The sequence below is a fragment of the Carassius gibelio genome, chromosome B22, assembly GCF_023724105.1.
Source record: "Carassius gibelio isolate Cgi1373 ecotype wild population from Czech Republic chromosome B22, carGib1.2-hapl.c, whole genome shotgun sequence".
Classification (NCBI taxonomy): Eukaryota; Metazoa; Chordata; class Actinopteri; order Cypriniformes; family Cyprinidae; genus Carassius; species Carassius gibelio.
The window spans coordinates 28,933,253-28,950,930 of NC_068417.1; the positions used below are offsets into that span (position 1 = coordinate 28,933,253).

The 17,678-nt window shown below is 38.1% G+C and overlaps 1 protein-coding gene across 2 annotated transcripts in view; it reads left to right on the forward strand.

Annotated features, from left to right (window-relative positions):
• LOC127988354 (DENN domain-containing protein 1B) overlaps positions 1-17,678 on the forward strand; it is a 91,097-nt gene that overhangs the window by 45,160 nt on the left and 28,259 nt on the right. Inside the window, exons 7-13 of one of the 2 annotated variants that reach the window (XM_052591089.1) lie at positions 1,193-1,273; positions 1,743-1,802; positions 3,846-3,899; positions 4,415-4,525; positions 9,881-9,981; positions 11,639-11,684; positions 12,947-13,048. In XM_052591089.1, coding sequence (XP_052447049.1) covers positions 1,193-1,273; positions 1,743-1,802; positions 3,846-3,899; positions 4,415-4,525; positions 9,881-9,981; positions 11,639-11,684; positions 12,947-13,048 — 555 coding nt within the window. The remainder of the gene's footprint in view (positions 1-1,192; positions 1,274-1,742; positions 1,803-3,845; positions 3,900-4,414; positions 4,526-9,880; positions 9,982-11,638; positions 11,685-12,946; positions 13,049-17,678) is intronic. The other variant, XM_052591090.1, reaches the window with a different exon arrangement.

The following is a 17,678-nucleotide window of genomic DNA, read 5'->3' on the forward strand; positions in this document are numbered from 1 at the left end:
AATGCAGAGTAAAGGCAGACTTAATGTAGTTAACTAAATCTGAAAAAAACCAAGAAGAAAAATTGTTACTTGATATAAATAAACATGAAATGAAATAAAATATAAAAACGTATTTACGCTAATTGCCAAGGCAACATTTCTCTTTTTAATTTAGTTTAACTTGATGTACTAAAATAACGAAACTGAAGCTGAAATAAAAACGAATAAAAGTTTATGTAGACTTAAAAAAAATACTAAAAATGAGAAAAACAAATGGTTAAATTTATAATGAAAATTTAAAATATGCCAATAGAAACTGATATAAATTATTAATAAAAAAAGAAGCAAATATTTTACTATTTTCCCCCTCACAATTTGTAAAAAATAAATAATAATAATAAAAACTAAACTCTAATATGCATAAATTAATAGTTTGCGCGAGTAAGCATGATCGGGTTGACTTATGTTGTTGCATTCCGCGTGAGGCGGCATTAGCTGACGAGAAAAGACAAGAGCGCTGAAGGTTTATGGCGAGGGTAAATGAAGTGTTTCCTCAGGCTATGTTACTGACCATGTGTGTGAGCATCCAGGCTCTCGTGACAGCGGCTCGCGCACACACACACACACACACACACACACACACACACACACACACAGCCATACATGCTGCAAGCTCTGGCCACACAGCTAATCTGGGAACTTGCATACAAGGAAAGGGCAATCTAAATATGTGCCTAAATATTCGATGTCAAACCGTGTTTTAACAGCAACGGCATCGCTATTCTCTAGCAAGTTTGAGAGGGTAAATTGCACTCTTGTCATAAAAGCTCGTAAAAGCTCAGCGTTATAATCCTGAGGCCTGTTTTGTGGCAAAGCTTTTCTCCAATGGCTTCTTAAAGCCGCCCGCTCTGAGCAAGGACCTTTGGTTAATTACGAACAGCCAATGTTCGCCATAAATCATCCCCGGAATAATAAGCGTCTGCCGCAGCCTAGCTTACCGTCTCTTAACCTCAGGATCGCTCGTTAAATGTGTGTCAGTCGGATATATTTCTCTTCTGCAGACTGCTGTAGGAATACTTTACGCCGAGCGCTTTAAATCACGGAAGCGCTTTGCTGTTCCGTTGTTTTTCTTTCGTGCTGCTTTGGTTGTGTTGTTTTGTTTTTTTTTCTTCATTTGTTGGTTTTTCATATTTGTCTTTTTTTGTCCTCACAGGAAGACGACTTGAGCGACATGTTAGAAACGCTGTACACCTACCCCGTGCCAAAGCCGAATACGCCAGTGAATCTGAGTGTGGTAGGTGCTGGGGAGGGCTGACATTTTGTTTAGAAACAGAAGTGGGACCGCCGGCCTCTTGCTCTGATAGCAGACGCTGGACAGAGTTACACATGATCAAGACTGCTGTGACTCATCAAACACAGCAGCAATAGTGTAGATTCAACAACTGTCAGTCAATGACAGACGATCTATCTATATGTCTGTCTGTCTATTTATCTATCTATTAATCATTTTATTTATCATTCTGTTTATTAGTCATTCTTTCATTCTCTATTTTCTCTTTGATCCATCGGTCATTCTATAGTTTCCTTCAGTCTGTCATTCTATCTATCATTTTTTTTATTCTATCTCATTCCATCCATCTGTCAATATTTTGCAGTCTATGTCAGTTTTTTTTGTTTTTTGTTACAGAGTCTGTCTATGTGTATGTCTGTCTGTCTGATCTCTCCATCTAATCCGTCTATATTCTTTCCTTCATTTTTGCAAGAGCAACCACTTACATTTTGCCAGTGGGCAAGTAGTGCAGGATCCAGGAAGCAGACAGTCGGTGAGTGGAGAGTGAGTGTGCTGAAGGGAGAGGGATGAAAAGAAGGAGAGAGAAGGAACGAGGCAGTTCTGAAATTTGGAGCCTCTGCCCTAATCACATGGGAGACAGCTCTCCAATTTTGCCAAATAAACCAGCTCTATTCTTTTTTTTTTTTTTAATTATGGCAAAAACCCATCCTGGGTCTTGTTGTCAGTTTTTTGTATTTTTTTAATTTTTTTTCTGGAAAACAATCAAACTTGCTAAATGATTCATGCTCTTCCACACTGCTGTATTCTCTTTTCAAATATCCAAAGTCTTTTTTCTTAATTAAAAGCAAAAGGCAGTTATGCTCAAGAAATCTCCTTGATGCTTTGCCCATTAGCCTACATATATATTTTTATTTAAATGTTGATAAAAAAAACACTGCACCCTTTAATATGTAATCAAGAACATTGCATTAAAACATCATCCAGTTTCTTTTTTCTTTTAAATATAAAATATTTTAATATATAAAATATTAAATATTTTAATATCACACTTTAATATCACTTTTAATAAAATAATGACTGTAATTCCATACTGTTCTCATTGGAATTTTTACAATATTCCTAATTTTCTTTTTTTGTTCTTTACATTCACTAGATGTCATATAGTTATATATTAATATAAATTAATATAATTAAACATACAGTAAACTCTGCATTATAAAACTAGTTATTGATACATCATTAAAATGTTATATGTTTTTTATTAACGTAACAATCACATATTAAATAAATCTAAAACATTTTTTTATTTTTATCTAATGAACTTGACATCACTAGTTATAAAGCTTGCTGTTTCTCAGGATTAGTTATCAACAATTTGCCCTTAGCTTGTAATCTAAAGCCCATCAGGTCATCTGAAGGGGTTTCTTGGAATTGTCTGTACCGTCTCCCAGCAGGTGGTGGGTTCACTAATCACCGTCATGTTCCGCTTTAACTTCTCCGAAGTTATAATGATTGGCAACATGAAATGTTTGTTCGCTATTGGAATTTGGGAAGAGGGCCTTGGTGATAGGAGAGGTTTCCATCAACATTGTGTGGGCAGTAATGTTTAAATCCGGTGTGTGTGTGTTGGGGAGTGGTGCAGGGTGTAGGGTCTGGGATTCTGATCACACTACAGGGAGCAGCAGACAGAGCGCGGTGATAACAAGCACTCTGATAATGTGTGATTTTTATAAACACGGCTGCAAAGTGTTGGCCGCCGCCAGCTGGAACTGCAGTCCACGACACAGAGGGCAATCAGCTGCTCAGTATGGGAAAATAAACACATGTCAGCACATGAAGAAGAGAACTTGGTCAGTCTGCTTTATTGATATCTTTAAACTGTTTATATTTGTACGATTACAGCAAAAGCACTCTGGACACACACATAGAGTGGAGATAAATTGTTACTGACATTGCACAGCCCTTGGTTCGATTGCTGGAGTCATGTGATCACAGCATCCAAGATTAATATTTTAAAGCATCTTTGAGAATTAAAGGATGTTAGTCGCACTTTTGTGTAACATACGCAAAGGCAGCAAAAGTTGAACCTATGTGTGGAGCAACAGATGGATACTCTTTACGCATGACGAATCGCGACCCAGCCTTGGGAAAGAGCGGAGCGCACCACACAGGCAAACAAAAGTGCTAAAGTTAGAAGGCAGCGTGGGATCTTTGCTTCGGAGCCTCTTTGATCTAGACATTAAACTTGCTCGCCTGTTCAAACGTACGCCTGGCAGACCCCTCTCATACTGTCAGAACAGAGCAGTTGGCTTTTGTACCTTAATAAAGACTTTCTCTCCAATGCGGGGAGCCTCTTCCGGTAGTGTCCACAGGGGATCGTCGTTTGTTGACTTCATGTATCCGTATCTGTTGTCTGTATGTATGATGTTAACAAACGCAGACATAACTCAGGCCGATCGCTGTTTATTTACTGGTTGTGGAACAGACAGTAAGTTGGATGTTCTACAAACACTAAATTCTGGAAGGTTGTGTAATGGTGACCTTATCTTTATATTTTCTTGTCTGTTTTCTGCAGCATTCATACTTCATAGCTCCTGATATTAATGGACTCCCCACCATACCTGAAAATGTGAGTATGTTTAACCCACTGCACTACATATCAGATCAATTGACTGTTTGTGAAACAAAACAAAATCTAAAACAAAACATTAAAACAATACATGAAACAAAACAAATAATAAAAAATTTAACAATACAAAATATAAAATAAAACATTGAACAAAAACATAGAACATGAAGAAAAACATGAAACAAAAGATAAAAAGCACATTAAAACAAAATATTGAAAAACATGCAACAATACAAATTCTAAAACAAAATATTGAACCATAACATAAAACATGAAGCAAAACAAAATATAAAACAAAACATTAAACAACATAAACATGAAAAAATTCAAACAGAACATTAAAAACATGAAAATTAAACAACAAGACATATATAAAACAAAACAAAACATGAAACAAAATGTATAATATTTAATAAAATATTGAATGCAGTGGCATTCAAACGTTAAGTGTGACTTACCATAATATATAATTTAAATGCCATAATTCCTCTAAATCAACCATTCTTTCTTTCTAGAGAAATTTAACAGAGTACTTTGTAGCAGTGGATGTGAACAACATGTTGCACCTCTACGCCAGCATGCTGCATGAGCGACGCATCATCATTACCTCAAGCAAGCTTAGCACTGTGAGTTTCTGCTGTCATTCTCATTTACACATCAGACAGCTTTCATGTTACTTAAACTATTAATAAATTAATACATTGTTTTTATACAATACATTTAAAGTAAGTATTTTGGGAACCACCAGGATTATTTTTGTATATACAGAAATGCGTTTTTAATTTGTTTCTAATTAACATGATATGTGATAGAAGTTCCTCCCAGGACTTTTCACACTGGTGGAAAATGCAGAATCATTGATCTTATTACACTTCCTGCTCTCTAGGGCTATGTATTTGCAACTACTAGTAGTTGACCTGCTTCTCATTAAATAAACAGTAAGAAAGAAAATATTTATACAGTTATCTTAAACACCTAAAAAAATACTGTACGCTGATTCTGATCTCTTTGTTTTGGCATTTTATTTGGGTGTTTCTCTGGGCTGAAGTCTGTTAACTTTAAATGATCAATTACTGGATCCCTGACTTTTCCACATATTTTCTGTCTGCCTCTTCTTGCCTGAAAAGGGAAGTGGGCATTTATCGCACGGGGGCGGACGATGGTCCGAACTTTCACGACAGTTGGTGTAGAAGCAGCGAGTGATGTCATTCGCTCCCTATCTCTCTCCAATTCCCCCCCGGAGCGTCTGCGGTGCGCTCGCCGACAGTGCTGGAACCAAGGGGCTCCCCTCGGACCCTCTGGCTCCGGAGGAAGCTGTCAGAATGACCCTATCCGGGGAGTATTTCACTCCTCCGGGCTGCCGCCTTCATTCCGTGTGCTCACTGACACAAGGGGTTAGAATGTGCAAATCATTAGTCTCTTGGGTAAATAGTTTTTTTTTTTTTTTTACTCTCCCATAACTTGATTTACTGTTTTGCAAGATAGGAGCAAGTGACCTTGAGTTTATTAAACTAATATGCCAAAAGAGTTACTACGAAGTCTAGTGATATTAAGGTTCCACCTCAGCGAAGACTTTCATCATCTCAAATCCCAAAACCATCCGTCTTCTCAAGAGCCATTGGGAGTACCAAGCAACTATAGGAAGACACATATGGCCAATTTTGCAAAGAATTCTTAGACGCAGGTGTAGACATATGGCCAATTTCCTGAATTGTTCAGAGAGGGCATATGACAGTGGCCACAGTGTGGTCAGCCTACCGCTACTGTTTCTCCAGCGAGCCAACGGGATAAAGATAGACGGAAAGAGGAAGAAAGCGAATGCATTATGCATGCTGCCAGCAGACCCTGAGTGTTCGGGCCCCTAGTGAACCTGCAGTGTCAGTCTAGCAGAACATGGCTGCACACTTGCCTGTATTGGAAAGCAAAAGAATAAATCATTATCTAACAACAATGCATCAGTTGACTTATTGCTGTTTTGTGACCAGAGGTAAGGAGTACCACTGTTTTAAACCCATGTCGCAGGCTCCTGGAGGCAGCCGCCCATGCAGTCTTGTCATATGCCAGTATAATTGTGCTGCATCAGGATCCCTCTAACTAGTCAACTGGGAGGCCCTGGTGCGTTTCATCTGCGAGACCCCCTCGGCCGGCCCCGAGTCTTGTCAGCTGCCTTCTCATCATGCTGTCAGTGGTATGCTAACAAGACCCGATCCCGTCTTGGCCTGTGGTGCTAGCCACTGAGGTTCCTTTCGGCCTCACACTCTCTGCTTTTTTTTATGCTCTACTCAGCAATGCCGTCTTATTTTCTTTCCTTCTTCAAGCGTCTCTCTTACCACACCTTTAATAGACATTTTATCTTCCTCCGGCACTTCCTGTTCTCGTCTTTGTGGTATCGTGTTGCAGTGGGAGGTGGATCAGTGGTGTTTGGTGCCCTACCTCTACCTTTTTCTTTTTTTTTAATGCCACCTCCTTGTTAGCGATACACCTGTGTCGGCGCCCCGCTTGGAGCCGTGCGTTTGTCAACAGGAGGGGAGAGCGAGGCATGGTAATTGGGGAAACAAGGAGAGGGCCAGGGGAGAGAAGTCTTGCAGGTAGCAGGAGTCAGCGCAGACTGCGGTGCTGTCACCCTTGTCAGGGGGAATAGCACCTCTAGTCTCCAGTCTGCCCCAATCACAGATTGCACTGTGAGCTTTGTTGTGCTTATCAAAGAATGGGACTTTTTATTTTTTGTCTTTGTCTATTCTTGGAGAAGTTGCCATGGATATTTTTGAACCCCAGCTTTTCCCTAGATGTAGGCAATATGTTCGTCAACTTGTTTACATAGACAGGGTTCACTGGAAAGGTGTTACAAAGCACATCTTTATATTTCGTCTGTGAAATATATCTCAGCAAGGCAAAATGGTACAAATGTACTCCTAGAGATGAGTGTAAATGTGGTTTGATTGTGAAGTGAGAGTTCTGTGACTGTCACCTGATTGGGCAAATCCCAAGTTCAATGAACCAAGACAGCTAGATCCTTCTTTTTCCTTTCTTCTCAAGAGAAATTTGTAGGTGTATTTTCAGGGTGTTGCTTAGCAGTAAAAAATGTTGCTGATCTTGTTAGAGTCTTTCAACTTTTGCTTTGGCATTTTTTAATAAACAGGACTGTAATGATTTAAAAAAAAAAATCAGCTTAGCCTTGAGTCTCAGGATTTTTATGGGATCTTAAAGTGAATATTATGGTATTTTTAAGCTTTAAATATTTTTGGGTTGCACTTTATTTTACAGTATATGCACTTACATTTACTTACAGTGTATTTACTTAAGAAAGTACTGCCTAATATTAGGTAACTACATGGCCTAAGGTTAGGTTAAAGGCTAGGACTAAAGGCTAACTTCAAAGAACTAGTGGCAACAAAAGCTGATGCTGTTGTTGCCTTGTGTCTGCAGATTCTGGATCAAAAAGATGTGCATGAACACAGCTCACGTACTACAGCCGACTGCAAACTAACACATACATTCTGCGCCTGCGTGAGAGGAATTAGCTGTCTGTATCAGCAGCTAACGATAATATATTTGTTATTTAAAATGATAAACAAACAAGGATATACGTACGAGACATACGCAGACATACGAAATGTAAACGTATTTAGAATATCAGTTGTTTTGATAACATTCTTCATTTTAAGTGGCTCATGTTATGAAGATATTTGCATATAGGAATGATTTGGAGAGATCATGTAACTTTAGTAGAGCAGCCTTCTGTCTGTGTTGCCTTCAATTACCTGCCTGTTTTCATCACTGTCACTTTAATTCTCGGGCACTAACTCTTTTGTTAAACTGAACTTCCAATCAGAGTTCTCACTTGCCCGATGGCCCCAATGCTGATTCAACATATTGAATCTGGCAAACTGCTGCCCACGTGAACTCGATGAGTCAAATACACCAAACAAACTATTCCAACAGACATTGGCTGATGACCGACCGTCAGCTTAGTGTGTCCTGTGTTTGAGTAGGTTCAGGGTTAGTACATATTTATTACCCAGAACTAGTCTATCACTAGTACTTTGTATATGATAACATAGTTTCATTTATGCATTTAGAGATATTTATCATAAAAAATGTCTCTTAATGAAACGGTTGTAGAAATGTTGAATTTGTTGGTTCTTATCTAGAAACCCCTTTTTCACGAAAGGATTGTTTCATGTGTTCTTTGGGATTCTTTAGAATTGCATTATTGTTTTTTTTGGGTCTGTTGTATTTGCAAAGACGGATCCCTTTGTATAATAGAGAAGACCCCCACTTAACACGTCCCCAGCACACTCATTACTGCTAACTGTAGCGGTAGCATGTCTTCATTAATTATTCATAAGACAGCACTCCAACAGTGCATTGCTGGTACAACTGTAGATTCAATGGCAGCGATACAGTTATTCTGAACTTTCTCTTTAATTGTCACAGAAAGGAGGTCATGACTGATTTTCTTGCAGAATCGCGTACGCTGTGATGAATCCCTCGTTTGCAAGCAAAACAGCTCGTGTGGGAAAAATATCAAGAATTAATTTGTTTTTGAATTCCACCTTTTAATGTTTATCTAGGTTTCGCCACCTCCTTTTCATGCCCTCATCTTGGAAGGAAGACGGCATGACTTCACTTTCAAGTCAGGAATAAATCAAGCCAATTGGGCTTGTCTGCGGACATTGTTGAATTAATTGGAATGCGCCATTAGGCTTTTTTTTTACCCATCTCTACATGGTACGGAAGGGTTCCCCTCTAAGAAACTAGATGACAGTCTGTTTGCACAGTCAAAGAAAAGTGTTTCTTTGCAGTGCAATGACCTCTCAGCGTGATTCATTTATTGGACCTTGAGAAAAAGGGATCTCTAACAGAACGGGTCTCAAAGCTTTGATATCAACCAAACTTCAGTTAGTGAGAAATGCCATAAATATTCATTTTCTTTCTTCTAAATTGCCCAGACGAAATTAGATCTGTCACAACTAAAGCTTTTCCTTTCTTTTCAGAGAACTGCACAACAAATTTGCATATGTTATAATGCATGGCACTAAATTACTGTTAATTAAAGCTGCGCTATTTCTTGACTCGATAGGTCACGTCTTATCCAGAGCGGTTGTGTTTGACCACATTGTCACAGAACTCAACGAACACAACAACAACAACACTCAACCAGCCTTGCCCATCATGGACATATACAGAAGTGATTCAGGATTAAAGCTGATCTCTTTGAAGCTAGCTGTTGTGCCACGGCCAAGCTTGGTTGGTTTCGGTGGTCAGTTGTGATATTGTGTGTGTCAGTGAGCAGGGAGGTCTCTTGATACTTCCGAGCCATGGTTCACACATTACTGGAAGCTCCAATTGTCAAGACCCCTCTTCTAGCCCCTACTCCCCATGGTATCCCAACAGCTCACAGTCTCTCTTGGTTAACTCATGTTTCATTCTTTGGCAATTTGCCCTAATGAAGTCCCAGGGGAGCCTTCAGACCTCTGTTCTTTTTCCATATTTAATCATGTTATTTTAATCTGGAAGATGAGGAAGAGTCGGCGTGTGCGTGTATTGCCACACAGGTCATTACAAGCTCTAGGTAGCCATGAGGGGGAGTCAGGGTGTGGTGAGGGGTCACTTGGGTGTTCACTCATTAAACATCCACACCAGCGTAGTAATTAAGTGTTCGCTTATTTACTGTGTGTGTGTATAACAGTAATAAAGCATCATTAATTTTGTATTGCCGCTACACATTTGACACCTTGTGCTTTGGTGTATTTTTAGGCCCTCGATCGATGCCCTGATTTTATGTTTGAACCTGCGCATTTAACATCAGATAACCAAAAAACAAAAGCGCATGTTTAATCGGTTTGTGATGTTAAGATAAAAAGATTGTCTAATGCTGCCTGCTCTCCTGGCCCACAGTAAATGGGATCCCCTTAAGCATAATGCATTGAAACTGTAGCATATGAAGGAGCTCAAATGTCTGTTTTTTCTTGTCGTAGTTAACTGCATGCGTGCATGGGTCCACTGCCATGCTCTACCCTATGCACTGGCAGCACATCTTCATTCCTGTGCTTCCTCCTCACCTGCTGGATTACTGCTGGTAAGAGCTGTGCTCGTCTCACACACTTACACAAATGTCTCATTCATATCTCACTCAAGCTTGGGGCTGTGCTGCTTTCTGAGCTTAAGAGCAGTATGATTTTGTGCTTTAGGCAGTTTGACTGAGTTTATCAAGCTTTTGCGTTGATGTTTGCTTTGTGCGTCAAGATGGAATTCACAGAAATTGTTTTCTGTGCTGATTGCAGAAAGATCTGTGGATTGGGATCTGACCACCTTCTTTTGTCGAAACCATTATCATCTTAAGCCAAGATTTTTGATAACGATCACATATTGAGCTGCAGGATGTTTGTTTTATTGTTTATTGTCATTAATGTTTTAAATATTTATCTTTCTATCCATCTATCCATCCATCCATCTACCCACCCACCTACCTAATGCACACGTACACACAAAAATTTTGTAAATTGTAACAAAAAATAATTACTATAATTTAAATATGAATTACAAATGTAAATAATATATAAATATGTAACTTTCTTTTACTCAATGTTTCACTTAAAAATTCCCTTAAACTATAAAAAATGTCAGACTTCTGTTAATCGGCCAAGTATGTACATTCTCAAAATTCAGCCAAACTTTAGGCCATTAATTGGCCTGGCCAATATATCGGCGCTTCAGTAACATGGAGCTTTTGAACAAGCACTACTACTTTCTGAAATACCCCTCATCCTAATGAATATCTTTCACCATGTCTGAGATCTAAAAGAGTTTATGAAGGACATGATTTATTAGCACTAATGTCACCACACCAAGTCCACCATGCAGTCTCCTTTTTTTCTTTTTACCCATCAGGAACATGTACGGCTTGAGAGGCAGACTGATTTCCGTAATGCTGACTGTGGGCTGAAACCGTGACCACACTCTTAACTTACAGCCCTTCTCTATAGCTACCAGAACACCCTATACCCTTAAATTGACGGACTTGTGCTGCCATGCTTGACACTAGAGCTCCTCAGAAAATATTTGTGGTCGTTGATATAAATGCAGCTTTAGGAGTAGCGCTGTTTTCCAGTCCAGCACAGACATCCGAGTCGATTTATCACATTTTAGCTATCTAATTATAAAAAAAAAAAACATTATCATATTATAAGGCTGTGCATCGCTCATAATGAGCACTATTAGAAATAATGGGAATTAGGCTGTCATAACAAAGTTACACTCACGGACAACAATGACTTGACGGGGCTCACCCCGTGCATGTGCGTGCGCGTCTGCATGTCAGTGTGCCTGCATGTCAGTTAAATCTGTGGCCTTAACAGATGCAGCAAGGGAGACTGCAGCTTATTAGCCACATAACCTGATTGAGCGAGCACTGTAGCGGCTACCCAAACCTATCTAATTACATGGCCCTGCCTCGCCCCGCTCTGCACCGAGACTCAAAAGTGACGCTCGCCAATTACACTAATCACCTTCAGCGCTCAAAAGCGCTCGTTCCGGGAAATGTCCGAGAAAGCTATTAAAGTTTAGCTTGTGATGCATGCCGTGTCAAAGATATGTCAATTTACATCGATCCTTGTTTGTTGTTGTTGGCTTTTGGTGCTATATTTGTTCTGTGTTACTTCTTGGAATTATTAGTATTTTTAAAATGCAATAAAGCATTTTTATGTTGCTAATGACTGGTTTGTCTCTGTTTCCAGTGCGCCCATGCCATATATGGTCGGAGTTCATCTCAGCCTTTTAGAGGTACGTCACATAAATCCACTGTCAGAAGCCATTCATCGTCCTTAAAGTGTTCTGCGAGACGTTTGAACAGAAGCACTACTGCTACCAGTCGCAGCTTTCCGATATTACATAAACCATCATCTATTTCACTCCGGGTCACTTAAAACCAGCCGTCCCTCTGGATCCAAACCATCTGAGATGCTAATAACGCCCATCTACTTTGATGCATCATCGCAGAGCGCGGGGAAACCTGCAAAAATTGACACATTGTTTTTTTTGCTTCTCATCTCCCGTGCGCCCATGAGAAATGAAAGAGCTGGAGAAACAAAGAGACGGTGCGTTCAGTTATTGAGAAATGGCATGTTGGTTGGAGGTAGACCTATAGCTTCGCGCGCAGATCTGATAGCGCTGACAGTCGCGGCGGTGCTGGTGTTTATCACACGTTCGCCCGCTGACAGCACCCCCCCAACCAACCCTCCCTCCCCAATCCGGCTGCACGTAATTAGACCAAATCAGCACACAGGCCGCCGTAGCAGCGACTGTCAAAAATGACAAACCAGAAATGTTTTACACACTTGGCTGTTTCCCCCACCTGCACTGGAGGAATAATTATTGGATTTGTCGCCGCTACCGTGACTACCATTGTGTGGTAGCATTACACCGCTCAACTCAGTGGTGCTTCATTCATCATGCCTGAATAGTTTTATTATTTGGTTAGGTATTTTGTATATATTTCATAGTTAAAATAGTTGCAACACTGTCACAAATAAATACACAAATATAATGAAATAAAAAATGTTGTGTGTGTTTATGTATATACGTATGTATGTTGTATAGAGTGGGTTTTCTAAATGATTCATTTATATTTATATTTTGACTCTTCAAGAATGATTCTGTGGACCTTTGTGGCTGCATATATGAATTTGGAATAGGTTTGTTATAGAAAAAAATAACTCAAAAGCTGGTTTCATTTATGAGAATCTGTTTTTTGCAGATCAATTAAAATATTGCTTGCTTAGTCTTTACATATAGGCTATGACATTGTTGAAGGGATAAAATATTATAGAATGTGCTCTGATATATGTCTGCAATTTAACACTGAAAATTACACTTTATTTTAGCCTCAGTAATTTTCTACAGCAAAAAAAATATTCGTTTATACAAATGCTTTAAATAAACTACTGTTGAAAAGAGAGTGTGTGTGTATGTGTATATATATTAAAATGGTTACAGGAAATAGGTTTAGGCAGGGTGGTGTGTAACAAAGTGTGTTGCGTTTACAGAGAGTAAAGAGCAGATCCCTGGAGGATGTGGTCATTCTGAACGTGGACACAAACACCCTAGAAAGCCCAACAGACGACCTGCACAACCTGCCCAGTGACGTGGTGAGTGTCCCTAAACACACACACACACACACACACATGCATTTACCTAGAAATCTAAATGAAGAAACACCATAAACGTCTACTGTTTTTGTATGGACCTTTTTACCTTAATATTACTAATGTTATTACTATAAAATACTAAAGAATAATGTCAATTTTTAGAATCAAAAAACAATATTTACTTAGAGCTCTTCTTCCAAATGATGACATTCCTAGATGTTCCCAAAATGAGGTTTTGCTGAATATATATTTGAGAGAACCTCCTTTTGTAGAAAAATTATAAATTTACATTTTATTTAAAATTAACTAGCTTTTTATTTAAAATTGAGAATGAAAAAAAAAACATATAAATAGAAATTAAATATAAAAAATTACTTTATGAGGATTTCCCCAAATGGCAAGTTTCCCCTAATTTTACATTATTTTAATGATAAAACTGTTCCCAGAAGTTGGTGAAAGTAAACCTACACACACTCACACACTTAGATTACCATTGTCACTCTGTTTTCTTTTGTTTTAAGCCCACTATATACATACACACACAAGAACATGATTCCCATTCTCTCCGTCTTTTTTTTTCGCCCACTTGCACATTTAAACAAGCAGTCTTTCTCTGGTCAGAGGAACACGCCACACCTCTGTCCTCTCATCATTAGCAGACGCAGCCGTGGATCCCCAAAAACCGCGCTCTGTAAACTAACCCTGTGACGTTAAATGGCTGTCGCGATTCGCCGGCCATCTCTGTGAATTTCAAACTCCTGCCTTCATCTCTTTTTTTTTATCTTCTTTGTGCCTGCCCAGTGGCACATCTCTCTAGAAGTCCTGGATTTTCTGAAGGCGCGGGGAAGAAGGGGGCCAATTATTAGATCCCGCTTTTCTGCCACCTGCCAGCGCCTTCTCTCTTTAATTAATGTTTAGGTGATACGGTCAGTGCAACAGGAAGTGCATCCAGCGTCGGGGGCAGAAACACGTCTGTCATCTGTCCTTTTGAACGTAAAGAAACGTGTTTGTGTTTTCTTTTTTTTGTTGTCCTTTTTTTTTTCTTCTCTGTCCCACTGGGGGGGTGCTTTAACACTCCTATATGACTCGGTGGATCCCGCTGCTGTCTGTCCAAGCAGAAAAAGCCAGCCTGTTCTGTTATGCCATCTCAGCACCGGCATCCCATTTGTAAATTAAATTGCAAACCGAGAGCGTCGTAAAAAAAAAAAAAAAAAAGGAGTCGGTTCTTTTGAAACTGACGGAGGGGAAAGAAAAACCTCTTTGTCTTGGTAGCGTGATAAATTAAGTGGCAGCTCCATGTTTGCTTTGATCCTCTCGCGCAATTTTTCATTGACTAATGATAGAACGTATTCTGCATATCATGTTAAATTACCCCACCTGAATGTAAATGTCACCTGCAATAATATATTTATCACCGCAGAAATTCATTTTTCTCCCCCTTCTGGTTATCCTACCTTTGGGGATATTAAAATTCATAACTCAAGGAATATGTTTAAATCGAGCAAACGCTCTGGGTTTATTTTTCTTAAATTGTCTGTCACATGGCGTTTGCTGCACACCGGTGTAAAAAAAAAAAGTCGATTCAGTTTAATTGACTCAATTAATTAGATTCACTTTTTTCTTTTTGTTATTTAAATACACATTTATACATTTATTCTAGCCTAAAAAAAAAAAAAAAATCGATGCATTTTACAACTATAAAGCAAAATATAATATAACTGACCCTGGAGCGTTTCTTTTTTCTTTTCTTTCCTCCCAAGTCTTTTATTGATTCAAGGCGAACCTTTTGAGATTTATCTAATTAAGTGATAGAAGGTTTTTTTTTAACCATGTGGACTTTATTATTCGGGAAGTCTGACCACTAGACCCTCTCTCAGACGGGTCAGGGGTGACAGTTGTCCTGAATTACCTGGCCCTTTTTCAGACGGGACCCTATGCTGTGCTCTCCGCTGTCTGTCACTTAATGGCAGTTTTTCCCCAATTTCACACATAATATTTTAGATTTATTGACTATTAGAAATGCTACCATGCCAGTAGCGATTCTGTTCCGCGCAAACCTACGGATTTTACAAATAGAGATAATAATTGAGAGGATGTGGCGAGCGTTCGAGAGTGATTTCAAACATGCCTTTTTATTAGAAACATCAGATGGGACGGGGTTGAAAGTCCACGGATTGTGTTTTTGGGTCGCGGTTTTAATCACTGCACTTTTTGAAAGCGTCACACGAAGTTTCAAAATAAATGTGACGCCTTAAATGTTACTTTTAAGTGTCGTTGAGTACAAAGTGACTTTGCGATCCAACGTATATATAAATATTGAAATAAAAATCACTTTCATGTCTAACTTTATTTTTCTTACTAGATTTTCTTTGTTTTTGAAGATATTTGTTGCTGAAGTTTTCTAGTTGAATTTATAAATATTTAGGAGATTTTAATGACGGGTGGTTGTTGAGTTTGCAAAAAAGCGCAAAAGAAAAGAAATTATGTTAAAAGGAGCGTTTGCTCTCTCAGAAATAAATGAAGGTGTTTTCCTCCTCCTTAAACATTGTGAAACTGTTTCTTGTTGTTTTTTTTTATTTTTTTGTTTTTGTTTTTTATTCAATTATAATTGGATTTGGTAGCAGAGTATGGGGTGTTTACTTGTGCAGTCATTAAAACTATCTAAAAATAGAAAATTATGAATCCATTCTGCTAGCAAACAGCGCTGGAGTCTTATTTGGATGTGTTCACAGGTCCTGTATCAATCCTGAGATGGTTTTGATAAAATATTCCTTTTGACTTTATTACTTTTTGTTCGAGTTTCGCCAGATCTATTGTTTACTTTTCTTTGCCTCTCGTGTTGTCTACCGGTTGTCTCCCTTTTCGTCTCTTCCACACAACTTATATTTGTACTTCCTGCGTTTGATCGTTTACGTTCTCAATCAACAGCGAAAATTCGAGTTTGCACACCCACCTCGTGTATATTAAGCTACCAAATGAAGGTTAACAAATTAATCAGAGAGAGCGCAATATCCGCGTGCCTCCTCTGAGATCAGCCGGCATGGTGTTTAATTGGGATTCGAGAGAAAACAAAAACAAGCACTACATCAGCTGACACAACAAACAATTACTGTTCAGGGAAAGTGGGAATGTTGCATTCTTCAGCGCTCGTTTCATTTCCATTCTGGAGCCTCTTAAAGGATCGGTTTGTTGGGCTGTAGTGTGCGGGACAGGTGGGGCTCATTTCCGGCTCGAGTGGACTAATGCAGTGTCCAGCCCTCAAGGCACCGCCGTTATTAGTCTGTTGATGAACAATAACTGTACTTGATTGGCGCTTTTTTGCTTTAAACTGTGAAGGCGCGATGTCAGACTAAAATCAAACGCAGATGTTTTGAAAATCATTCCGATGTACTTTTCTTTCAGACTTTTTAGCATTGGAATGCATTCAAAAGTAATGAACAATACATTCTGGGAGGGTTTCATATTTTTTTTTTTTTTTTTTTTTTTTTTTATTTATTTTATTTATTTTATTTATTTTATTTATTTATTTTATTTATTTTGCATTGTCTTTCCCCATGCCAAAATCGAATAACTTGCACATTCAGTATGCTTATGTTAGCATATGAAGTAGCAGTGATTGATGGAGTAATTTGCTTTGAGAATGCTAACTAGTGAACACTACCGAGTTGTCATTTGTATTAATGTTTCTTTCAGTTCAGTTTTTGTGTCTGATAAATGTCACATATTTATGACCATATTTAATTTATATTTGTTTAAATGTTAGGTTTGCAGTGTTATTTCTAATATTATTTCTTATAAATATTCTATATATTATATTGTAATATTTTATATTATTATTATATTTTCTATTTTATTTTATTTTAAATGTTAGCTGTATATTATGTTTTTATTAATACATCATCCTGTATTTTATCATAAAACATTCCTAATTTACGTTTTATTTCATGTTATTTTAAATGCATGTTGTGTATTAATGAAGAGGCACTGACCAGTAGTCTATCAAAAAGCTTTTAGCATTTTAGAATGATGTCTAATAAAAAAAGTTCTATTTTGTACGTTTTTTTATTATTTTATTTTATTTTATTTATTTGTTTATTTTAAATGTATGTTGTGTATTAAGAAGACGACACTGACCTGCATTTTGTCAGCGATCCTGAAGCATTACAGTTGAAATATGCTTTGTCTTTGTGGTTTTCTAAAAGGATGTGAATTCACTCAGCGTGTACATATACTTTTCAGCCTAGTGCACATCAAAAGAAAGCAGAAGATTTTCATATCTATTTCTTTTTTCTTTGTACTCCTCTAATTGCCTCCCAACGGCTTTCCATCCCTGGACAGAATCCTTAACAAAACATATTTTTCCCTCTGTCTTCAAAAAAGTAGTCTTTCAGCCATACTCCGAAAGGGTCACAGTGTAACCCGACGATATCGTGAGCGGATTTATTTGCATAATTAAATTATTGTAGATCTTTTTTTCACATTTTGATAAGTTCTTGTGTATTTTAGGTCATTTTTTTTAAAGCTTGTGTGTGTGTGTGTGTGTTTCTATATATATATATATATTCTTCTCAATACAATTTTAAGTAACAATATAAAAATATGACCGTTTTTTTGTAATATGTACGATTCA